General features: G+C 34.6%; 2 protein-coding genes across 3 annotated transcripts; one reads left to right on the forward strand and one right to left on the reverse strand.

The window, feature by feature from the left end:
• Nucleotides 1-2960: 2960 nt before the first annotated feature.
• On the forward strand, nucleotides 2961-12476 carry LOC107705076 (5-hydroxytryptamine receptor 7-like). The gene is made up of 2 exons (XM_016508210.1): nucleotides 2961-3454; nucleotides 11290-12476. Exons 1-2 carry the CDS (start codon nucleotides 2994-2996, stop codon nucleotides 12038-12040), a joined length of 1212 nt encoding a protein of 403 aa, XP_016363696.1. The 5' UTR covers nucleotides 2961-2993; the 3' UTR covers nucleotides 12041-12476.
• A 7819-nt stretch (nucleotides 12477-20295) lies between these two features.
• On the reverse strand, nucleotides 20296-26247 carry LOC107705088 (dematin-like). Of its 2 annotated transcripts, none has more exons than XM_016508232.1 (10): nucleotides 26083-26247; nucleotides 25747-25791; nucleotides 23827-23959; nucleotides 23705-23749; nucleotides 23410-23553; nucleotides 22556-22665; nucleotides 22241-22346; nucleotides 21675-21739; nucleotides 20760-20808; nucleotides 20296-20398 (listed from the first exon to the last, which is right to left on the reverse strand). In XM_016508232.1, the coding sequence occupies exons 1-10, from the start codon at nucleotides 26230-26232 to the stop codon at nucleotides 20310-20312; spliced, it is 936 nt and encodes a 311-aa protein (XP_016363718.1). In that variant the 5' UTR covers nucleotides 26233-26247; the 3' UTR covers nucleotides 20296-20309. The 2 variants fall into 2 exon arrangements, with proteins under 2 accessions (XP_016363718.1, XP_016363717.1); XM_016508231.1 differs by having other exon boundaries at nucleotides 25720-25791.
• Nucleotides 26248-26400: the final 153 nt, after the last annotated feature.

Below are 26400 nucleotides of genomic sequence, written 5' to 3' on the forward strand. Positions count from 1 at the left end.
CTATTAACACCTCAAGCAACCCCCCTCTCCCCCTCCTGCACTTCAGGTCTGTGAAAGGGATGTGCATCAGGTCTTCCGGAAACAGAAGACAAGAAAAGCACCAGGCCCAGACGGCGTTACACCAGCCTGTCTGAAATCCTGTGTTGACCAGCTGGCCCCCATCTTCACACAGATCTTCAACAGATCACTGGAGCTGTGCGAAGGCCATTCCTGCTTCAAACACTTCATCATCATCCCCATCCCAAAGAAACCCAAAATCACAGGACTGAAGGATTACAGACCTGTTGCTTTAACGTCTGTGGTCATGAAGTCATTTGAAAGACTGGTGCTGGTCCACCTGAAGGTCATCACTGGACCTTTGCTGGACCCCCTGCAGTTTGCTTACCAAGCAAACAGGTCTGTGGATGATGCAGTCAACATGGGACTGCACTACATCCTACAAAATCTGGACAAACCAGGGACTTATATGAGGATCCTGTTTGTGGATTTCAGCTCAGCCTTCAACACTATCATCCCAAACCTCCTCCTGTCAAAATTAACTCAGCTCTCTGTGCCCACCTCCATCTGTCAGTGGATCACCAGCTTCCTGACAGACAGGCAGCAGCTGGTGAGGCTGGGAAAATTCTCATCCAGTACGATCAGCACTGGCAACCCCCAGGGATGTGTGCTCTCCCCACTGCTCTTCTCCCTCTACACCAATGACTGCACATCCCTCTGTCAAACTCCTGAAGTTTGCAGATGACACCACACTTATCAGCCTCATCCAGGACGGAGATGAGTCTGCTTACAGACAGGAGGTTAAAGAGCTGGCTGTCTGGTGCAGTTATAGCAACCTGGAGCTGAACACGCTCAAAACAGTGGAGACGATAGTGGACTTCAGGAGGAACCCCCTGCACTCCCCCCACTCACCATCATGGACAGCACTGTAACAACAGTGGAGTCATTCAAGTTCCTGGGCACCACCATCTCTCAGGACCTGAAGTGGGAGTTCCACATAGACTCCATTGTCAAAACGGCCCAGCAGAGGCTGTACTTCCTTCGCCTGCTGAGGAAGTCCAACCTGCCACAGGAGCTGCTGATACAGTTCTACTCTGCAGTCATTGAATCAGTCCTCTGCACTTCAACAACTGTCTGGTTCAGCTAAGTTACCAAATCAGACCTTAGAAGATTGCAGCGGATAGTCCAGACTGCTGAGCAAATCACTGGTACAACCAACCCTCCCCACTCTCCAAGAACTGCACTCATCCAGAGTGAGTAAAAGAGCTGGCAAAATCATTCTGGACCCCTCACACCCAGCCCACTTCCTCTTTGAACTGTTGCCGTCTGGTCAGCGCTACAGAGTACTGAGCACCACAGCCAGGCATAAGAACAGATTCCTCCCTCAGGCAGTCCATCTCATGAACAGTTAACTTGGCAATAAATGTGTAACACTATTTATACATGTATTTATTTAACACACATACTTATTTACATTTCCTTGCATTTGTACATTACATACATGTACACACAAATACCATCTATTGTCTATTTTGTATATTGTTTTATTTTTTTTTTGTATATTGTTATTTCCTATTTACTTATCCTATTTTTTATTCTTTTTATTATCTGTGTCTTGTCTTGTCATTCTGTTTGTGCTGTGGAAGCTTCTGTCACCAGAACAAGTTCCTCGTGTAAACATACCTGGCAATAAAGCTCTGGAATGGAAAGATTTTGAAGCCAAGATTTATCACCAGAGGGCGACATTCTACTGCACAGAGAGGGCGCTATTATTTTTTTATGCATTAACATTAAAATATGAGCAAAATGAATGGTTGCTTACAAAACATAATTTATTTAACACACCATACTTCTTATTCACATTTCCTTGCATTTGTATATATTTTTAAAAATATTTGTTGTATTATTATTTCTTATTTACTTATTCTGTTTTTACTATCGGTGTCTTGTCACTGTAATCTGCTTGTGCTGTGGAAGCTTCTGTCACCAGAACAAGTTCCTCGTGTAAACATACCTGGCAATAAAGCTCTGGAATGGAAAGATTTTGAAGCCAAGATTTATCACCAGAGGGCGACATTCTACTGCACAGAGAGGGCGCTATTATTTTTTTATGCATTAACATTAAAATATGAGCAAAATGAATGGTTGCTTACAAAACATATCTGAATATCCCCTCTCAAATGTGATATCATGCTGGAACATAAGTGATGGTGATGGATAATTTTGAATTTTACAACTCACTGCAGACCCTATAGGCTAATATGTATGGGAAAGGTGTGAGAGTGTTTCATTAGGCTACCTTGAGTATTTTGGAATTGGATTGGTCATTACTGAATGCATTAAAACTAGTGAACTGCTTCTGTCTGAATTATTATTTATTATTATTATTATTTTGATGCCAATTAAAATAATAGCTTCAATAATAGCTAGATATAAAACAGAATATTAATAGCTAAAGTGAAATAATTCCGCTCGAAAACCTGACAGAACGTGCTATGCAACAAAAAAATCTAGTTGTACAGTGATATCAAAGCTGTTAAAACAGGATTCGAACGCTGTATTGACCAATCAGGAACCAGAACCGGAATATTCGTTTATAATGTTTCTTAATGACTTAGTCTACATTAATAAATTTATCCTAAAGTAACTCAATATCCATATACTTAAAAGATTACATTCTGTTTAAGTGTCGTGGGCTGAAAACATCAAGGCTAATCTCAAAACAACCTATTCTTAGCGTCTATCAGGGTTCACTCTCAGGTTCACTCACAGTGCGGCTCTCAAAACTACTTATAGCTCGTATTTTTTTTTCTACCCCTCAGCGAAACGAGACTGAGAGAGAGTTCTGTGTGTGTTTCTCGTCTCTTCGTTGACTTCGTGAGCGGGTGCTGTGTGTTTAGTTGTTGCTGGACTCAAGAGGTCGTAGGCACCATGACGTTGACTGTCCACTTCAGGCGCTCGGATGGTTTATTGACGCTCAAAATATCGATACAGTGATGTTCACGACACATGGTGCTGAACTGGTTTGGGGTTCCAGCGAGACCGAAATCGCCTTTTTCAATGGGACAACTGAGTTTCCCCCCACCGTGATAACCACAGCGGAGCCCAAAAGTAATGAGTCGTGTGGGGAGCAGCAGACCCTGGACTTGGACTTGACTAAAACAGTGATCATTGGGATGATGCTCAGCACCATCACCGCGGTCACTGTGATGGGCAACACGCTGGTTGTGATTGCGGTGTGTGTCGTGAAGAAACTCAACCAGCCGTCAAACTATCTGCTTGTATCTCTGGCCATAGCTGATCTGTCTGTGGCAGTAGCCGTGATGCCCTTTGTCATAGTGACTGACCTGACAGGCGTCTGGCTGTTTGGGGAGGTTTTCTGCAACATCTTTATTGGGATGGATGTCATGTGCTGTACAGCATCAATAATGACACTGTGTGTGATCAGTGTGGATAGGTAAGTTCATATTAACAGTTAAAGATTCTTTAACGGTTTTGATTCTTTTAAGAGAAAGTGGAATTCACACAGGCTAGTGATCGTCCTTATCTGTTTTCTGACACTTTTTATTAATGTTATTATCAAGTTTGATATTACACATCATTATTGTATATATATATATATATATATATATATATGTAATATGCGTGGTTGTAGCCAGCATTTATGGTTTGAAAATTATATTTATGGTTTTGAAAATAAATAATATGTATATAAAAATGTATAAACCTTACTTTAAGTAATATTCACTGAAATAAATAAAACCCGCCCCAACCTGATATTCATAAAAAATAATAAACAAAAATTCAAATAAATAATAATACAAAATAACTGTTAAAATCTACCTTTACCTGAATCTGGCCTTTATCCAAAAGCTACTGCAAAATAAAATATATGGATTTTTTCCCCAACACACATATCTAGAGAAAATAAGCATTTAATTGTATTTTTGACTCCAAACCTTATAAAATATCAACACAAACTATAACTAAAATACCAAAATGTCTCCTAATTGAAAGTACACGAGCTTGTAATCTGTTAAGCATTGCATTTATTCATATTTTTTCATAAAAGTGAAAAAAAAAAAAACACTAGAGCTTCCATGTCATTTGAGGCTGGATGAACTATTGAAGCTGCGTCCTGGTGTGTATGCAATTTTGATGGTGCTCTTTGATAAAGTTCTGAGCTGGAACCCCAGGAGGTGAGTACTGCATGCTGAAACACCCTGCTTGACCGTGGTAATTCAATTAAATACTTAGGTGCTTGCACATGTCTCAGTGATGAGCACTGGCCTGACAATAACATGTATCCCCTGCTTTAAACCTAGGAATGTTTCTGGCATTCGTACAACAGCACAAGGTGCAATTTAGATGCCTGTATGTAGAATAACCTCGGCTAATGGTGCCTCTGTTATATTTGCCTATATAACTTTTTTGTTAAATGTAATTATAAATTACAATAAAATGTAAAAGAATGTTTCAGAGCGGTCATATCAAATGGTATTGGATATTTGCTAATTTTTTTCACATGATTAATCTATTATTTAACACTGCTTAGCAGCTAATGATTCATTTTTTATTTGTAATATTTATTTATTTATTTGTAGGATATTAGCAGTTTTTTTGTTTGTTTTGTTTTTGCAAACACTCTTCTTGTCACGATTTAAACAGTATTATCCAATGACCTTTGAAAATATTTCCTTGCCTAGTCGTGGGCTGAGAATTATGCAAATATTTTAAAACAATCCTTTCACTTTGTTTTATGGGTGACTATTGCAAGACACAGCCTTGAAGACAAAGACTATTTCACTAATCTTTAAAGTTATACCGTGAATAGTATACATTTTGCAAGTGCTGAACTTAAATAATTCACAGATTATAGCTGGCTGTAGAAATATTCTCTTTTAAAGATTTGCAGCTTTGTGAAAAGTTTTCTCTTCAACTTTGAAGTCATAATTTATGGCAACTTTAGGGCTTCATTTAGAAGACAATGACAAAATACCAACCAACCAAGGTCTCTATGTATCTGCTGGAGATTTTTCATTTTTCAAGGCTTTTCTTTTCAATAAAAGATATGAACTGAGTAAAATAGGTACTGTTTGTTCTTCAGAGGGTCTGAATGCATTGAAAAAAAGATTAGTGTAGGATTTGAAACATTTTTCACTCAGAAATTGCAAGTGAATTTTTCAAATAATTATAAAGAAATTACAAGTGTTTTATTTACAACTTCATTTTTTTGTTATTGTATTTTGTCCCCCCTTTTGTAAATGTGAAAGGGAAAAATACAACACATCCCAGATGAGAGGTAAATTAATGTAATTTATTATTATGAACAGATAAGACCTCTTAATAAAACACACAAAAAGGGTTTGAAATTCAGTAAATGATACTGAAAGTACAATTCTCTAATGATATTCCAGCAGAACATTTGTTATACCTTTGTTTTCAACTACTGCAATTCTCTTAAATTAATTAGCTTTGATATATTTGATAGTTCAAGGGTGCCTTTCATTACACATAATTGAACACTGAGGTGCAAATTCAGTAATATGGATGTAATCAACACCTTACCATCCATAACAATCCTCTCATATTAAGACCTTCAACTTTGCTTTGTTCTGCCATTTCGCTTTTATCTGACCTCATTATTGTATATATATATATATATATATATATATATGTAATATGCGTGGTTGTAGCCAGCATTTATGGTTTGAAAATTATATTTATGGTTTTGAAAATAAATAATATGTATATAAAAATGTATAAACCTTACTTTAAGTAATATTCACTGAAATAAATAAAACCCGCCCCAACCTGATATTCATAAAAAATAATAAACAAAAATTCAAATAAATAATAATACAAAATAACTGTTAAAATCTACCTTTACCTGAATCTGGCCTTTATCCAAAAGCTACTGCAAAATAAAATATATGGATTTTTTCCCCAACACACATATCTAGAGAAAATAAGCATTTAATTGTATTTTTGACTCCAAACCTTATAAAATATCAACACAAACTATAACTAAAATACCAAAATGTCTCCTAATTGAAAGTACACGAGCTTGTAATCTGTTAAGCATTGCATTTATTCATATTTTTTCATAAAAGTGAAAAAAAAAAAAACACTAGAGCTTCCATGTCATTTGAGGCTGGATGAACTATTGAAGCTGCGTCCTGGTGTGTATGCAATTTTGATGGTGCTCTTTGATAAAGTTCTGAGCTGGAACCCCAGGAGGTGAGTACTGCATGCTGAAACACCCTGCTTGACCGTGGTAATTCAATTAAATACTTAGGTGCTTGCACATGTCTCAGTGATGAGCACTGGCCTGACAATAACATGTATCCCCTGCTTTAAACCTAGGAATGTTTCTGGCATTCGTACAACAGCACAAGGTGCAATTTAGATGCCTGTATGTAGAATAACCTCGGCTAATGGTGCCTCTGTTATATTTGCCTATATAACTTTTTTGTTAAATGTAATTATAAATTACAATAAAATGTAAAAGAATGTTTCAGAGCGGTCATATCAAATGGTATTGGATATTTGCTAATTTTTTTCACATGATTAATCTATTATTTAACACTGCTTAGCAGCTAATGATTCATTTTTTATTTGTAATATTTATTTATTTATTTGTAGGATATTAGCAGTTTTTTTGTTTGTTTTGTTTTTGCAAACACTCTTCTTGTCACGATTTAAACAGTATTATCCAATGACCTTTGAAAATATTTCCTTGCCTAGTCGTGGGCTGAGAATTATGCAAATATTTTAAAACAATCCTTTCACTTTGTTTTATGGGTGACTATTGCAAGACACAGCCTTGAAGACAAAGACTATTTCACTAATCTTTAAAGTTATACCGTGAATAGTATACATTTTGCAAGTGCTGAACTTAAATAATTCACAGATTATAGCTGGCTGTAGAAATATTCTCTTTTAAAGATTTGCAGCTTTGTGAAAAGTTTTCTCTTCAACTTTGAAGTCATAATTTATGGCAACTTTAGGGCTTCATTTAGAAGACAATGACAAAATACCAACCAACCAAGGTCTCTATGTATCTGCTGGAGATTTTTCATTTTTCAAGGCTTTTCTTTTCAATAAAAGATATGAACTGAGTAAAATAGGTACTGTTTGTTCTTCAGAGGGTCTGAATGCATTGAAAAAAAGATTAGTGTAGGATTTGAAACATTTTTCACTCAGAAATTGCAAGTGAATTTTTCAAATAATTATAAAGAAATTACAAGTGTTTTATTTACAACTTCATTTTTTTGTTATTGTATTTTGTCCCCCCTTTTGTAAATGTGAAAGGGAAAAATACAACACATCCCAGATGAGAGGTAAATTAGATTAATTTATTATTATGAACAGATAAGACCTCTTAATAAAACACACAAAAAGGGTTTGAAATTCAGTAAATGATACTGAAAATTTGAAACATTTTTCACTCAGAAATTGAAAGTGAATTTTTCAAATAATTATAAAGAAATTACAAGTGTTTTATTTACAACTTCATTTTTTTTGTTATTGTATTTTGTCCCCCCTTTTGTAAATGTGAAAGGGAAAAATACAACACATCCCAGATGAGAGGTAAATTAATGTAATTTATTATTATGAACAGATAAGACCTCTTAATAAAACACACAAAAAGGGTTTGAAATTCAGTAGATGATACCGAAAGTACAATTCTCTAATGATATTCCAGCAGAACATTTGTTATACCTTTGTTTTCAACTACTGCAATTCTCTTAAATTAATTAGCTTTGATATATTTGATAGTTCAAGGGTGCCTTTCATTACACATAATTGAACACTGAGGTGCAAATTCAGTAATATGGATGTAATCAACACCTTACCATCCATAACAATCCTCTCATTGAGAGGTAAATTAATGTAATTTATCATTATGAACAGATAAGACCTCTTAATAAAACACACAAAAAGGGTTTGAAATTCAGTAAATGATACTGAAAGTACAATTCTCTAATGATATTCCAGCAGAACATTTGTTATACCTTTGTTTTCAACTACTGCAATTCTCTTAAATTAATTAGCTTTGATATATTTGATAGTTCAAGGGTGCCTTTCATTACACATAATTGAACACTGAGGTGCAAATTCAGTAATATGGATGTAATCAACACCTTACCATCCATAACAATCCTCTCATATTAAGACCTTCAACTTTGCTTTGTTCTGCCATTTCGCTTTTATCTGACCACCATGCCACAGAAACTCTCAGTTTGTGCCAGCTTCACACGAACCTGCGGCTACTGCTGTATTTCAATATTTCTGTGGCAATAACTGCATTCCAAAACCTATGAGTTGCCAACATGGGAGCTGCTTTCTAAGGGAGCATGATAATTGTCATGGAATCTCATTTGGAATGCTACAAATGGGATACAAATATACTCAGAAGTCTTGCAATTGATTTCAAAAGAGTTTTATGTTAGCATGTTGCTAAGCTAACAGCACAATACTATTAAGCATTAAAAAACAGTATTGCTCATGTTAACTTAAACTAAACTATTAAAAATGCTTTTTCATTTATTAAAATTAAGCTGGAAAAAAACTTAAACTCAAAAGAAATAAATTAATGTTGAAACTGTAGTATTAAAATAAATAGAAATATAAAAAAACACAGAAAAACTAATAAAATTACTAAAACTTAAATTCAACTGAAATTTAAAACTATGAAAATAAAAGCTAATTTAAAATAATAAATATAACAGTATATAAATAATACTAAAAATAACACTTAAATATTGGAAAAAGGTTTTAAGTACACTAAACTTGAATATATTTTTCAGTACTAAAAGAAATATATTTATAGCCAACACTTTGTCTGCATTCTGGAATTCTGGAATTGATTCTGCTCAGGATTTGGCCTGCTTTTGAAACTTGTCTTAAAAGGCAGCACAATTAAGTTTTGGAACAGTCTTTGAGTCAGAGCACACTTACGACGCATTAAAATACTACCTTCATAGACATCTCACTGGATTTTGCAACAGAAATACTAAAATTCTGTAGTCACACACTGGCAAAACTGCTTGCTGATCACACTCAGATTGAAACACATCCATTCATCAGTCTGACTGAATGAAAGCTTGTTAATCTCCCGTTTAGCTGCATTAGATTTATGTACTGTCTCTATAGACCGAATAATGGCACGCAAAACATGCTTTTATTCAAGTATTTGACCAGTGTCTGACCTTGTGATCCCTTACAATCTTTTGCTTTCCATTGCTTATGGTTCTTGAATCATTTCTGACTCATTAAGAGTCTCAGTAACTTCCGCTTATTGATCTTCAGTCAGCAGCTGCCTATTCTTGAGAAGTGCCCCAGACTATATTGTTCATCTCCAATACCACTTATGAACCGAGTACTGTTTTAATCCAGTTATTATTTCCTATTTTCTGAGAGGCTTGTGCAAGTATTCTGCATTTCATCCAGTATGACGGGGGACACAAAGAGCAAACAGAAGTGTAGACAGTACTCATCATCAAAAGATGTCCATCCAGCTGTATTATGCCAAGAAGAGGCTTTCAAACATCAGCAAATCATGAGTGTGCCTTGCTAACATCACTAATCCTATTGGGCATATGTAGGGTTATTTGAACAAACCTCTTTTAAAAGTAAATAATAACAATAATAATTTTTTCCTAATATATAATTAAGTTGGGTTAATAGTCTATATCTAAAACGTATTATATTTTAACTGTCAGAAAATAAATAAGTAAGGTAAAGAGAACATTTTAGAAACTAATATGAAATGGTTTTGTGGTCCAACGATTTATTTGGAGTTTCTATGTAGGTGTATGACAGGTTTTAACTACCTTAAGTGTCCGATCCAATAAGTGTGTCTCTAAGCCTTTCCTTGATCAGAGGGATTCTCAAGCGTGAAATGAAAGCTTTTATTTTTAGAGGTGGGCAGGGGAATAGAGACTTTCTGCTTTAGTAGGTAAAGCGAAGCCAGTGTACGGTATGTTACATTCAAAATTTAGATCCATAGAACCTTTTTGATGAAACCAGATTTTGATGAATGCAGTGTTTTGTGGGAAAGTTGTAGAGAGTGTGATTTTTCACAGATTTAAACTCACATCACCCACAAGAGACCCAAGGCTAAACGTGTTATGGATTGCAATAACCAGCAAGCCACAGCTCCAATGACAGAATGTACACTTTAGAAGTGCATTTCAGTCTCGTTGTCTTGTTTCAGTGAAATTAGATAGATAATTCATAACAGAGGCTATAGTCCTTCTTTCGTGCCCAGGGTTACCTATAAACACTATTACTACGTCATAAGACAGAGAAGAGAGAGATGCAGCAAGAAAGACTGCTAATCCAAACATTACATATTCATAATGGGGAACATTATGAGAGTTTTTTTAAAAGCTTTTGAAGCCATGCAGAGAGAATGCGCTAATGCTGTCTGAAACTTTTTGACAAAGCCATCACGTTGAACATCTCAATGCAAGTTTAATTTGCACCGAGAAATCGAGCTTTTTTTTGCTACTGACATTGAGTGCATTAATAAGAAATTAACAACTGACTGTGTGTGAATCAAGTACCAACCAATCTACATATACTACATTCGCCATGTTGACATCGTCATGTGCCAGTTGCGTCATTTCACTGCCATTCACAACTCTCGAGTATCTCGGCAGAAGTAGTAGACCATCCGGGTACTTTTCATTTACCTTTTTATGAATGCGGTGAATTCAGACATACTACTCTTCTCACATACTGTTTTTCACCCACTATGTAGTAGTGGCGTAGGCATGTTCAGTTATCTGGTTCCATTAAGAACCTTTAGCATCCATGGAAACTTTCCATTCCACAAAAGGTTCTTTATAGTGGAAAAAGGGTCTTTAGATTGTTGTAATCTCCTTCACGCAAAGTAAAAATGGTTGTTTTTGGAACTTTTCACTGGATGGTTCTTTGGGTAACCAAAAATGGTTCTTCTGTGGCGTCACTGCAAAAACTCCCTTTTGGTACCTTTTTAAGAGTGCTGTTCAAAAATCTTTTTGGGCAGAAAAATATCTACTTTTGTGGACTGAGTCACTTGATTAGTTGGATAATCTGACATGCTGTGAACGCGATGAAATTCAAGTCAGAAGGGTTTTCTTGGGTCTGGTGCTTTTGAGGTATTTTGAGCCATATCTGGCATATTACGGGGTACTGTAGATGCGAGATCTTTGGGTTCAGTCGTTTTGAGGAATGCAGTTCTCTGCTAAAACACGTCATTTGAAGTTACCTCATTAACCACGGTATCCTCTGTTTCCGCAGATACCTCGGAATAACTCGGCCTTTGACCTATCCAGCGAGACAGAACGGACAGCTGATGGCCAAGATGATAGTCGGCGTCTGGTTGGTATCGGCATCCATCACTCTGCCGCCGTTCTGCGGCTGGGCTCAGAACATCAATACTGCGGGAGTGTGTCTGATCAGCCAGGATGTGGGCTACACCCTCTACTCCACCGCTGTGGCCTTCTACATCCCAATGGTGGTCATGCTTTTCATGTATTACAAGATTTTCAAAGCTGCCCGAAAAAGTGGGGCCAAACACCACTTCACCGCCCTTCCCCCAATTCAGATGGCCTGTCCTGATCCAGCGTTGGCCACCGTAGAGGGGCTCTGCATGTATGGGTTGAAGAACGGTGCAGCTACCGAAGAGTTTTCTACCCTCTCCTGCCTGTTGAACCGCGAACGGCGGAGCGCCTCGATTTTCAGGCGCGAGCAGAAGGCAGCCACCACCCTCGGGGTGATCATGGGAGTTTTTTCGTTCTGTTGGTTGCCGTTTTTCCTTTTCACCACAGCGCGGCCGTTCATCTGCGGTCTGCTCTGCAATTGTGCCCCCGTCTGGCTGGAGCGAGTACTGCTGTGGTTGGGCTACACCAACTCGCTCATGAACCCTTTCATCTATGCCTTCTTCAACCGAGACCTACGTTCAACTTATAAAGACCTGCTACGCTGCAGATATCGAAACATTAATCGGCGACTCTCGGCTATGGGAGTACATGAGGCTCTAAAACTCTGACTGCTCACAATCTGTTTATATGATGGGATGGTGCATAATATATCTTCTTGACTCTTCTACAAGTTAAGCAACACAGTTTGGAGGGAATTCACTGGGAATTACAATAATTTCAATTCAGCAAAAACATTCTAATGTAAAACATTCTAATCTAAACATTCGAAATGTTTCACTGCAATTCACTGCAATTTCCAGCTGAAATGAAAAGACAGTAAAATATCAATAACTTTTATTCCTTTTCACACAAATTATGATTGTAGGGCAGACTAATAAAGACTTATTTTCATACGGTTCCTTGCGCAATGCTATATTAAGACCTCATAACAATTACATACTGTACATACATTTTAAAGCAGAAGCAGCTCTATGTGCATGGCTGTTCTGGCATAGTAAACTTGCTTGGTAGCTCACCTGGTACACTGAGCGATGCACTTGCGATTTAGAGCACTTGGGTGTGCGTCCAGTGAAACACAAATCATGATAAAAGAAGTGAGCTAAACTAGCATGGTTATTTCAGCATTGCGTTTTTATCTCACATTTGGGGATTTGTTAACAAGATAGCTAAGGGGCACTGCTAGACCCTTACCGTTTAACAACCTGGGAATCCAAAAGAGTGCTGGATAAGATTGAAAAGGGGTGGAAAATTTCCGGAAATTTTCCAAAAATCCCTGGAATATTAAAAAAAAAAAAAAATCCTAGAATGTTTCCAACATTTCTGGAATGTTTCCTACATTTACTGGAAATTTTCCACCATTTTGCAACCCTAGTGCTGGATGAGGTGGATATTTACAGTCCATTTTAGGAATGATTTTAAGTGGCACAATATTTTCAAAAGCGATTAAAGCATGAACATTTTTGAACATTTCATCACTTTGAAAGTGTTGTGAAACTCGTAAGAACCAGTGTTATATCACACTTTTTTTTTTCCAATGAGCCTGTGTTGAAAGTTTCTTGAACCCACATTCAGCAGGTGTTTTTCTATTTTCTACAATGTACTTTTCACTGTTCACTCTGTACATTTCCAGCATTATGCTACATAGCAAGTTTGTCCAATGAACCTTCTGTGATGCTCTCAGCAACAGTTTTCATGCGGAGGTCAAAACATGATGCGAGTCATAGGGACAGTAAAAGGGCCTTAATGCACAGCTAGATAAATCAGTTGTGCTTGTGTAAAGCCTTGAAATTTACATGAGATGATAAAATCTTGATATGAGTGACAAAAGATAACATGGCCTTTCATTTGAACAATACAGCTATGAATTCATACACAATATCTTAAACAAATAAATAGGCAATATAAATAAATAAAACAAGATGATGGGTATTCATTTCAGAGTTTCAGTGATTGCTACATCAGAAATTTGATGCCTTGCTTCAGGTACAATGTAAATCTGCATGAAAGTGTATTGCTTTATCAACCCTTTAAAAGTGTCATGGCATTTTTAATTTGGAAATGGAATGAGTAGATATTAGACCTGTTTCACACTACTTTGTTGCCCTTTGTTTTAGAACTACAATGTACAAATATGTTGTTGTCTGTGTTTTAGTGTGTTTGCTGTAATGTAATCTGAACTGCGAAATATCTGCGAAGAATATACATATATTGTGACAAAGATGTACTGAATATTTAGTTTATAATTTGAACCTCATAATCAACATGTTGTCAGTGAGCTTGTGTCAGTATTCTGCTTGTACATGCTGTGCACTCAGTGTTTGTTTTGGAAGATGGTGTACAAACCTAGCCGTCTCAATACTCATGTTTTATTAATAAACATTACCCTAATAAATATTCGATTGCGCATGTATTTCATTAGCATAAGCCCAAGTGTCTTGTTTACCATATGATTAGAACTAATGTGTTTACTTCACCTCTCAAGTCAGCATTTTAAATTTGACTAAAGCTGAACAATTTTATATAAAGTAATTACAAATTAGAAATAAATAGCAAATACATATAAAATAAACATATAAACATAAAATAAATATGCACATCAAATTAAAATGTAATTTAAGTGAATGATTTGAATGATTAACAACTAATTCACATTTAATACTCTGGTGTTGGTTACTCAATGTGGTTGGTTTTTAGTGGATTCACACCAGGATGCAAAACTAGATTTCTTATAAGAATGCAATACAGCATTTTTCCTGTCCTAACCTACTAGAAACACTGCTAAGCAACACCCTAACATTGAAACGGCATGTTTTGCACGGAAGAAAAAAAAAAAAAAAGGGGAGGTGTGCTGTTAGCTTTTTATTCTCCTGCTTGTCAGCAAAAGAAATCCTACTTTACCTTGACGGTGAATGTGAGTTTGCAGTCTGTATGTTATGCAACAACAAGAGTGTATACAGCAATATAATGACAATAAATATCTCTCTGTTGAGTTATCAGCAACATGCAACGTGAACTCATATGAGCTGTATATTTTAAGTGAATCAAACCATACACCACTATTTAGTGAATTAAGAACATACAATTCACCCGCATTTCAGAAACAAATGACACTTATGATCCAGTTATTTTTAGTGAATCAATAACATTCAATGCGAGCAGTGTAGTCCAATTCTAGAAACAAAAGACTCGTTACGTTACGGTTCTATTTAGTGAATCAAAACATACAACCTGACTACAGTAGACCGATACCACAAACAAAAGGCTCTTATGATCCGGTTCTTTTTAATGAATCATTGCCTAATTCCAAAAACAAGTGACCTGATTCAAGATACAATTTTCTCTAATCACTCAACCTGAAACATGTACAGCATTAGCAAATAGAGACTTCATTTCATATGAATTCCTTGGAAATACAAAATGCTATCATTATAGCTTAATGGAAATAGACTTTCCCAAATGAATCGGAATCGAACGAAAGTGAAAATTGGACATGCTAAATGACAAATGCTAATAAGTGTAGAGCCTCTGCACACAAGTGAAATACTGTTTTCGCAGTGGTGCAGAGCATGCAGGTGAAATGTCACAGCTGCGTCACAGAAGCTCCGATGAACCACACCACACAAACATCTAGTGGAGGTGTAATGAAGCTGCAAGATGCATCATTTAGCACTAAGGAAATAGTTCAAGTCTGCTGCTTAGAATCATCACCTAACTTTTTGGAGTGCTACTCAAGGCCTTCTGCACACTATCACTTGTATACTGAAATGTAAGTTCTGAATTAAAGCTTCTCACTTGAGGGTTTGCCATCTGCCCTGGTTTCTCCTTCCCACAGCATTGGTCCATTGAAGTGACAGCTTCTACCATCTGCATTTCCCCCCTAGCCCCCTTCTGGGGGATAAAGACACCTTGAACTTCGCTTAACCTTAGACAAGATTCATGGGGTTTTGGTGCATTAATGCTTTGCGACATTCAAAAGCTAGCAAGCCGACCAGCTGAAGTTATCAGATAAGATATAAGGCTGCCTGTTTTTACCTCATTAAGTTCTGCATCACAGGAAATAAATAAAAAAAATAAGATGATGATTAGATGATGATGATGATGATATTTCAAAGTCTTTCAACACATAAGTGAAACGTGAGAAGAATGAATTTCAGTGCAAAACACGACACAAAGCCATGCTTACATATTAGCCACACCTAATAATGAGCAGACAACTTCAGTTTTTTTTCTTCTTTTTTTTTAGAATTTTGAGGCAATGTTTGTAAATGTGTATTCAAAAATTTTATTTAAACTAAATGAAAATAAATTTAAATTTTTGAGAACACTTAGCTATACTGTCGGCTAATTTAATTTAAATAATTAAAGTTTATTTTAAATTAAATGTACATTTTGTGTCTACTTGACTAATGTAGGCTAATTTATTGTAATTAAGTTTAAAAATCACAGTATATAATGATTATGCCACATTATTTAATTTAATTTAAATTTAAATTACATTTACATTTTTGTGTCTACTTGACTACTGTAGGCTGATTTAACGTAATTTAAAATTCACAGCATGTATTATATGGCACATTATATTAATTTATTATATGTTTTATTTTATTTCAATAATTTTATTTTAAATTAAATTATGTTTTCATTCATTTTTGTGTCTACTGGACAACTGTAGGCTAATTTAATTTAATTTAAGAATTCACAGTATATACAGAATGGCATAAACATACAGAATCACAGTATGTTTATGCCACATTATTTTAATTAATTTTAATTAATTAATTTTAATAAAATTTTTGTGTCTATTTGTCTATTGTTGGCTAATTAAATTTAATGTAAAATGTAGTAAGTGGCACGTTTATGATACATTATTATATTACTATATAATATATATAAATTTATTAAACGTGCGTTTTAATTGATTTTAATATGCCACATTATAATGTGTGACATGTTGGTCGCAATCAAATTAACATTATTGAAATGAGATCAAAGTGAAAGTGCCAAAACTTCAAAGCAGTAGGCCTACAGTCTGAATTCATGCTGCATTATGGAGAATGTTAGGCTTTACTTCTCATATCTTTGCATTGTAAATGATGACGTCCGTCTCAACTCATTCGCGCAGTTTCATTAATTGTCATTCATTTCCAAAACCCACACTCATTAACTAAATTCTTCCCCCATTTCTAAGCCGTGTGCGCCATGTTAAAGTTAAGCACAATGGAGCACTAAGTAAGGCTGGCTCGGAACCGGCTACACAGAAGGTGGTATTTTTTCCGAGCACTTGGCTCCCTGCGGCGATCCTTTGTCTTGATCTGACTCATAGGTGGTCATGTGACCTGTCTCCAGTCATTCTATTGTGGGAGTAAAACAGCCAGAAGCCCATTTAGACCTCCAGAAAGTGAAAGGCATGGCAGCAAAGTCTAATGACCTGATGGGCCACCTGAGGGTTTGCCTCTCTAATCACACAGTGAGATCCGCAGCAGCGCTCCTGCAAACCCAGTTTAGCCCCACATTATGGACAGCTCGTTTCCTGAGGTGGTGCAGGAGAGAGGAGAGTTTAGTAAGTAGAAGGAAACTTTCAAAAGCGTGGTCAATTATTTCCAACATTTGGACATTTAACACCCTGTTGATCCACTGTGTGTTTCCTTACCTTTCTCTAACTTTAATGCACAGAATGCCACTTTTTTTGCTCCATTATGCAACTTGAGGCATTTTTTTTAATGTAGCCCTATATATGTTTAAAAACTATTTCTCTCTCTGTCTATATATATATACATATACATACAGTATAGTGTGAGAGAGTCACTAGACACTTCTCAGTACTGTTTTGGGCCTAGTGATAGTATTGATCACTGCTGACACCTTGTGTTCAGTCATTCTATTGTGGGAGTAAAACAGCCAGAAGCCCATTTAGACCTCCAGAAAGTGAAAGGCATGGCAGCAAAGTCTAATGACCTGATGGGCCACCTGAGGGTTTGCCTCTCTAATCACACAGTGAGATCCGCAGCAGCGCTCCTGCAAATCCAGTTCAGCTCCACATTATGGACAGCTCGTTTCCTGAGGTGGTGCAGGAGAGAGGAGAGTTTAGTAAGTAGAAGGAAACTTTCAAAAGCGTGGTCAATTATTTCCAACATTTGGACATTTAACACCCTGTTGATCCACTGTGTGTTTCCTTACCTTTCTCTAACTTTAATGCACAGAATGCCACTTTTTTTGCTCCATTATGCAACTTGAGGCATTTTTTTTAATGTAGCCCTATATATGTTTAAAAACTATTTCTCTCTCTGTCTATATATATATACATATACATACAGTATAGTGTGAGAGAGTCACTAGACACTTCTCAGTACTGTTTTGGGCCTAGTGATAGTATTGATCACTGCTGACACCTTGTGTTCAGTGACAGACTAAAGGAAAGCACTTTTTCTAAAGCTGCCAGTGCCTGTTATTCTCTAAATAGGAAGTTAATTAGGTTTTGAAAAAAGATAAATGGACTAAATAGTTTAAACTTTGTAATTAAAACTGTGATGCCCTCATTTGTTGATTAAAATCGGTGAATACTTGGCACACTGACACAGTTCTTTTTCTTTCTCTTAAAGTGGTCATTATACAATGCTAAAATGACGCCAGTAGATTGGTAAATTATTGTAAGTGCTTACATTTACAATGTACTGTGTAAATGTACACTACCGTTTAAAGTGAATACTTTTATTCCGCAAGGATGCATTGAATTGATCAAAAATGACAGTAAAGACATTTATAATGTTACAAACCATTCCTATTTCAAATAAATGCTATTCTTTTGAACTTCTTGACTCATCAAAGGATCCTGAAAAAAAGTATCACGGTTTCCACAAAAATAGTAAACACAAGTGTTTATAACATCGATAAGAAAACATGTTTCTTGAGCTGAAGACTGGAGTAATGATGCTGAAAATTCAGCTTTGCATCACAAAGATTTAAAATATATTCTAATAGAAAACCTTTATTTTAAATTGTCATACTATTTCACAGTATTACTATTTTTACTGTATTTTTGATTAAATAAATGCACCCTCTGTGAGCATTTAAAAAGTCTTAGAAACCCCAAAGTCTTGAACGGTAGTGTTCTATTTAATACAAAACAATGCATGTGTGTAGTTAGCAGATTATTATATTAATGCAACATATATTTTTTCAGTGAACTGACCTAACAAATGTTTGCTTGACACAAATTCTAACATGAAGCTTTTATTTTTTCAACATTACACCATGTTACTAAAAACGGTGATGAAACACAGAACTATGAACAGACACATAATCGTTGGACAGTCTCCATTGTAAGCGTGCAATGCCTGATTTGATAACACCTATGCCATTTTAAAAGACACCGCAATGGAGACCAACTACTAAAGGCAGTAAAAACGTAAGTGTGCATCGACAATAGACAGTAAATGAAGTGGCTTTGTGTGGAACTTCTAGTGTTGTTCAGTAATTACAACCTACTGTAAGAAGCACCAACAGTGTACAGGAACCCAAAACCTGAGCTTACCAGCAAGCCTGAGCTATAGATATTTCATATAAGTCCACAATATAACACTGTTGCTATTAGCACGAATAGAAGTCATACATCGCAGTGCTCTTATCTGTAAAACTGAATAAATTATGTAGAGTTAGTGTCCATGCATTTTTTTTTTTAATGAATGATGATGAACATTTAATTTTTGCTAGATGTTAGAAATGTTCATTTAGTGATTGTTAAAGCTGAACTTTTACATATCGACACCAAGAATAAATAAAAATAACATGATATATGTACAGTGCCATACATGTTTTGGATACAATAAATTAAGTTTATAGTGTAATAGTGATGACAATAAAAAAAAAGTGATGTTTACGATTAAAACTTTGTGTAAATATATAGGCCTATTATTATAAACATCTCTGGGCACTTTAAGAATTTGAAATAGACGTAAGGCGTAAAGAAACGGCTGGAGCGGTTTATGAAATCTGATTTGTTCACATATGGAGCGACTGTAGGGATGCTGAGACTACTGTATATGTGAGTGAAATAACATCTGGTGATGTGGCGTCATCTTCCTTGCTTATCCTGAAATGTCTGCATAGCATCCGTATTAGATTAGAGTGAACATTACTGGCGTCTCTGGAGGGCGAGGGGTTCAGTGTCCAAGTCCAAATGTCCAAATGTTAGAAAAGGGACACTTTCTTCTTCAGGTCGTTCCGTTTCCATAGTGACAGACGATCAAATTCTGTGATGGACATTCCGAATAAGCTCTGGAATTCCTCTGGAGACAGATGCCGCTTTTTAATGAAAAAATAAAAACAATCAGTCAGTTTATATGTGCGGTCAGAGGCAAAATCCTATAGAGGACAGGGGAAAACATCCCCAACTACACTTCTGCAAATATTGCATGTATTTATATATTTATTTGTAGTAGGAATGTTTGGAAAAATGTAATGATAAAAATAATAATAATAATAAACTATTTGAAAATATTAAAATTAAGTAAAATATTTGTTTTTTTTAAATATACTTGTTTATTTATTTGTTGTAGGAGTGTTTGGAAAACATAATAATAATAATAATAATAATAATAATAGTAATGAACTATTCGAAAATATGAAAAAATTCTAAATATTTAAATATTTAAAAAAATATAAAAATGTATTAAATATTTATGCATTTTCATAAAAATAATTTAATGCATAGTTTTAATAATTGTTATTATATTACGTCCCCAAACACGTAATCACAAATAAATAAATAAGCAAGTAGTTTATTTTATGTTCATTTAATATATCCAATCATTTTTAATGTTGTTATTGTTGTTTTCCAAACACTCCTATCACGAATAAAAACAGGATGTGGTTTCTATGTCAGAGCTTATTAGCTGCTGCTGGCATATTAGAAAACTCAACAGCCATGCTTGTGAAATCGAATAAACAAAGCCATTTTACCTGTACACCTGAGGAACATAGAAAGAAAAATAAAGATGATAAAAAAATACAGTAACATTAGAAGTCATTAAATCAAATACTTTCTTATATTCGTGTTAATTTCAATTTAATTCTCACTCAAATTGTTATGCTGATAATTGAAATTATAGCAGAAACATTTATGTAAATAATGAGAATTTTAAAGCAGCACTATGTAACTTTTGGCGCTCTAGCGGTTAATAAACAGAACTGCACACAAAAACGCGGTTTGGAAGATTAATTCATGATGTACTCGCTCATTATATACATTTAGCAAATTTTGTACACAGAAAAAGTTACATAGTGCTGCTTTAATACCCTGCTTATGTATACTAAACATTTTGACCATACCTGTTTTTGCTTTTTCATTGTCTGTGGAGGTGAAGTCTGCAGACTGGAGCTACATGCACGAAGAGAAACAATTACACGCATTAGAGACTCAAAAGAGCTTTAATGTCTTAAAGGGACAGTTCACCCATAAATCGTAGCGTAAGTGATGACCACGGAAGCGCAGAGGAGAGAGCAAAACAAAACACCGGTCACGAATAAGAAGTACAAAACGAGGATTTGTAAAGAAAAATGTCTGAAGATTTCGATATAAGCCAAGAGACTGGTTTTCCTTTTCCTACGCCTACATCATCTGCTGGAACGCCACTCTGTCGTGAACGCGTGTACGACAGTTAGCGGAAAATGTTACTTATTAACATTATGAATTAATACTCATATTTAATATTACAAGTAAAAACGTAGGATAGTAATCAGTAAAGAAAGGCTCCGTGTTTATTATTACAACTAATAATGCTAATAATTAATATTATGAATGAATACTCATATTTAATGTTACAAATAAATTTTTTTTATATTGATCAGTAAACAGACATTTTAATTATTGCATTGAATAATGTTAATTAATAGTATTATTAATTTTCGTTTTTAATATAATAATATTAATCAGTAAAGAAAAATTTAATGTAATTATTACAATTAATAATAATTAATATGACAAAATGTTTTACTTATTTACATTTTAATATTACATTTTTTAATAATTAGTATTATATAATATATATAAAGACTATATTTTATGAACAAATCATGAAATATAATAATAATTATTAGTAGTAGTATTCATATTTAATATTAACAATCAGAGTATTTATGGATTTTAAATTTAAATGTAAAAAAAAAAAATATCAACATTATAGGCAAATTCAAATTATGATTAAAATGTATAATATTATCCCTTTGAAGATGATTTTCTCTTACCCTTGTGAGACCTGTTTGACTGCAAGGAGGTAAAGAGGTGGATTTAGTAGCACTGGCTGATGATCCTGCAATGAATGTAGATGAAACTTAATTACAGGCAAAATAGACATTTCTCAATAGAATTTCTATTCACACAAATGCAATTCGTCATTTGAACACTGGGTGTCCTCTGTGACTTGCTGGTAGGAATGCTATGAGACGCACCATACAAATTCACTGTGATGTATAAAGGCAGATCAGCAAACTGCAGTGTATATACACTCTTAAAAATAAATGTTTTGAAAGGGTATTTTGGAGTGATTTCCCAAACCAACTTTTCTCTTAACAGAAAAAAACTTTTTCTTAGTGTAAGTAAAGAACACTTGAAGAGGCTTTTTTTGCAATGGAAAGTTTTCATGGATGTTGAAGGTTCTTCATGGAACCATAGATGCCAATAAAGAACCTTTAATATTTGTATGCAAACTCGGATATAAAATCTTTAAGATGAAACAATGTCAATAGATGAAGCAACTTAAAGCACTTACTTTATGTTGAAGTGCACTAAGACTAAAACAGACCTGACATACCCAAATGTATGTTTGTCCCATCTGGCAGGGAACGTGTTTTTCTGCGAATGAGCACTGATTTCTCAATTTCCTCCTTCAGGATCAATTTGCCCAAGTTGGACTGTATCTGAAAAACAAACAGCTCAGTCATGATTAGCGAGCTCCATTAAGCGCTGGCCTCATGTTGTGCGTGCGTATCCTTCCAGCACTCTCTTCAGTCTAATAGCCTTCATCATCTAGCCTTAGAGAAAATATTCCCAGCCCAGCGTCTGATTTATTGTAGACAATCTCCAGACATATTAATCCTAACAGTATTGATGTCTTGATGTGGGGCACCTTCTGAAGTTCCTGTTCCTGGAGTCTCTTCGCATCTTCTGTCAGGTCCTCAAACTCATCGTCCTCGATCGCTTTTCCCTGTTCGGCTGCCTTCTTCCGCCACTCGATCTCTGTGAGCAATTGACAGGAGATGTAAAAGAGTGTATGCGTGATTACCAATGAATAATATTTCATATACTGTCATGCTGACGTTTCCTTAATCACTGCAGCCTAATAAAGTGTCCTAACACGACGTGACAGGAAGTTTCCTGCATTTAGTTTTCACACTATTTTCCTAGAGCATTTTAGGGGAAAAAACCCCAAAACAAAACAAAAAAACTTGCATGTACCACTTAACAGACAATATCATAAAGTTAATATTAGTTAATATAAATTTATAATCATATTTTATATTAGAACAATACAAACAATATAATATAATTCACGTTAACCATAATTTTAAATAAATAATAATATCAATGTAGAAAGACTACATTTTAATTATTATAATTAATAATGTTAATACTCATTATTAATAGTAATGATTTAGTATTAATTAATATTTAATATTACAATAATATTAGAATATTGTAATATTATATAATAAAAAGTAATACAATTTTAATCATTTAAAATTATTTTAATGAATGCTAATAATTAATAGTTTTCATTAATATTCATATTTAATAGCACAATAATATCAGAATACTACAATATATTGCATAATAATAAAAAAATAAGACTACAATTTAAACACGCATATGCTAAAAAGTTAATCATCCCTCAGCTTCAGCTTCTTTAATGCTGCAATAGCAGTAGGACACACTTGTCATTGTGGGAGGGGCTACAGAAATATGAAGCTGCTGAGCATTTACCCATAGTGGCTAGAGAGGGGGGACAGGGCCAGTACTCGGTCTCTATCTTTGAAGGTTGGTTGGGATCAGGCGGCTGGGCTGCTGGGAACTTGGAGGACTCAATGATCACATCATGTTTACTATGAGACGTTCCCGTCTGTCCGTCTGAGGACAGAGACAAGATAAACATCAGCAGCATAATGTGACCAGTTCATCTTTTAATACACCCCGGAAAACCAAGAATCCTACATGAAAGTGAGGTATAGATCACTAACTACAAAAAAGTCTATATATTAAATAATAAAAGAACAAATACCGTGTTTGTAAATTGGTGGCTTCTTATAGATGTTGGTGCCACTGTCTGAAAGATAAATGCATGTACAGTTACACACACATCTGAATGATTCTGAAGAATGTCGTTGTGCTATAAAACCGTACCCGGCCTGTGGAAGTGCTGCATGGAGCCTTTGGAGGCGGGGCTGATTTTGCGGAGCTGCACTGTGGAGTCCATGTTGGAGCCTCCTGGCGACCCCTGCTCTGAACACTCCTTTGACTCTTTTGAGGCAAATATCTGAAGAAACGGGAATTGCATAAACCTTCTATTATTCTGGAATGCTAGTAATGAAGCATTTGCTTATGGTAACATGACTTCATGTTTCAATCCTGATCATACGAGTGGACATAAGTTAAGCACTCAGCATGTTAACAGAAGCCAGAACATCACATTTTACCTTCTGTATCAATAATATGACACTGCAAACTCATGCCTTACTGTAAAATATGCTAACGGTGGTCAGCAGCAGAATGCCATTTGATTCCACTGTTCAGTGTTCTAGTTAAATGTAGTTTATTAGCAATGCACACTATTACAATTCTGGCTGATACAGATATGCTGTAACAGTATGAATTCAGATTCATATTCAATATTAAAAATATTGGAATACTACAATATAATATTTCAATGGATTGTATTAATTATGATTAATTAATTAAAAGTAAAATTAATTAAATCATGTTCAAATTCATGAGAGCGACATGCTATTTTATGTTATTGCCAATAACCAATTCATGGTCGATATCAAAATTAAATAGCATTTTTTATGTAACTCTAAAAACAAAAATGAAACATACTATGGATAATAAGTGGATATTCATTTTGAGATTTATTAATTCTCTGAATACTCTTTATATGACTGCACCGTAATAATATAAAATACATTATTTTTTAAATATTATTATTAAATATAACATAATAAAATATAATATAATATTAAATTGAATATTTTAATATTAAATTAAATAATTCTTAACTATAATTAATTAATTAATATTATTGATCTATATTCAGTATTACAACATAATAATTCTACAATATACTATTATAATCAAAAGTATAATGATTAATACAAATTAATAATATTAATCATTCAAGAAAGACTACATTTGACATATTCTGATTAATAGTGCTAATAATTAATAGATTTGTCAGATTTGTATTCAATATAAAAAATACATAATGCAATATAATATTATAATGAATAGTATTATAATTAAAAAATAAAAAATATTAAAATTCATGATATTACAATTCTGGCTAATAATAATTATATGCCCGACAGTAGCCTGTTTTACAATTCAGCCTTTTTTTTTTATTAAATACTAAGAACTAATATAAAAAATAATATGGATAATAAGTGGGTATTCCTTTTGAGATTTGCTAAATAATATTTTTTTTATGTTTATATGACTGAAACTCAATAATGTGAATTAAAGACATTAAAATAAAATAATTAAATTGTAATAATATTAATTCATATTCAATATTACAATAATATCGGAATACTATAGTATTATAATTAATAATAATAATAATAATAATAATAAGCACAAATTAATAATATTAAGACTAATTTAACTCTTATGATTAATAAATGTTAATGATTAATAGTATTAATTCATACTGACTACTTAAAAAAAATAGAATACTACAATATAATATTATAATTAACAGTAATAATTATAAATAATAAAAATTAAATCATATTAAAATACTGTATGATAACAATATGCTGCTAATTATTTATGGCAGATGACTGAAAAATAGACCATATACATTTCAAGTATTAACATTATTATTAACATTAATTAAACATAACTAAAGACTCTGTGTCATATTTGCTTTGGCAAACAGTTCAAATACAAAACTGAAAGTGAAAGTCATTTACAGTGGCTGCATCCTTAACTGAGTGGCTCAGTAAAACAATCACATTGGAAGTGTGCAGGAAGATAAATGCGGCAGTTAAAGCTAGTGATCGGTGACTAGTGTCAGACCTGATCAACAGAGGCTTGATGGCTCACCTCAGGGGAAGGAGGAGGCGAGACAGAATGAGGTGACATTGATCTCTGGGGGAGACAAGGAGAGAAAACAGAACACACACTCATACATGCATCGTCTTCAACGCCTGACATTCAATGGCTCTGTGTCACTTTTACACACAAATGATTTCCCATGCATAACAAAGCTTGACTAATAACATTAAAGCTACATCTCACCATTATATTCAGCTTCCTGCTCACCAAAACACACATACTGATTCCACTTTATGTAAAACGTACAATAAAGCTTCTCAAATGCTTCCCGATGGTACAATGAAACAAAGACTCGATCTAAAGAGACACTCGTTCTTTTCTGACCTCTCTGCTTCTGGAAAGACCTATACAATCCAGGGCTGAGATATTGAAATGCGGCTCGTACACCATCAGATCTGGCCGTTCCACCTCAAGAATGGCTTTGTCTTTGGGAATGGCAGCCAAGTCTTTATATCCAATGACCTGATTGTCCATTCGTGCCTTTGGGGAGTTAGAAAGAGGCTGAGTTTAGTCTGGTGTGAAAGAAACGCTTGTCCTCTGAAATGCCTCATAAGGTTCCTAGGAACTGGGATATCGAGCATGTGCTTTATGGCAGATAACAGAACGTGTGTGTTATCTGTGAAACTGAAAGTGTTCAAGCTA

This window comes from Sinocyclocheilus rhinocerous, unplaced genomic scaffold (assembly GCF_001515625.1).
Source record: "Sinocyclocheilus rhinocerous isolate Xijiao unplaced genomic scaffold, SAMN03320098_v1.1 scaffold3642, whole genome shotgun sequence".
Classification (NCBI taxonomy): domain Eukaryota; kingdom Metazoa; phylum Chordata; class Actinopteri; order Cypriniformes; family Cyprinidae; genus Sinocyclocheilus; species Sinocyclocheilus rhinocerous.

Bases quoted from the DNA above. Each gene is read 5' to 3' on its own strand.
- LOC107705088 (XM_016508231.1), bottom strand. From the start codon at position 26,232: ATGGACAATCAGGTCATTGGATATAAAGACTTGGCTGCCATTCCCAAA. The intron at 22,347-22,555 runs GTGCCCCACATC...TTTGTTTTTCAG, and splicing joins AGGAACAGGAACTTCAGAAG to ATACAGTCCAACTTGGGCAA. The intron at 20,399-20,759 runs GTATGGTCAAAA...TATGTTCCTCAG, and splicing joins CAATGAAAAAGCAAAAACAG to GTGTACAGGTAAAATGGCTT.
- LOC107705076 (XM_016508210.1), top strand. From the start codon at position 2,994: ATGTTCACGACACATGGTGCTGAACTGGTTTGGGGTTCCAGCGAGACC. The intron at 3,455-11,289 runs GTAAGTTCATAT...CTGTTTCCGCAG, and splicing joins TGTGTGATCAGTGTGGATAG to ATACCTCGGAATAACTCGGC.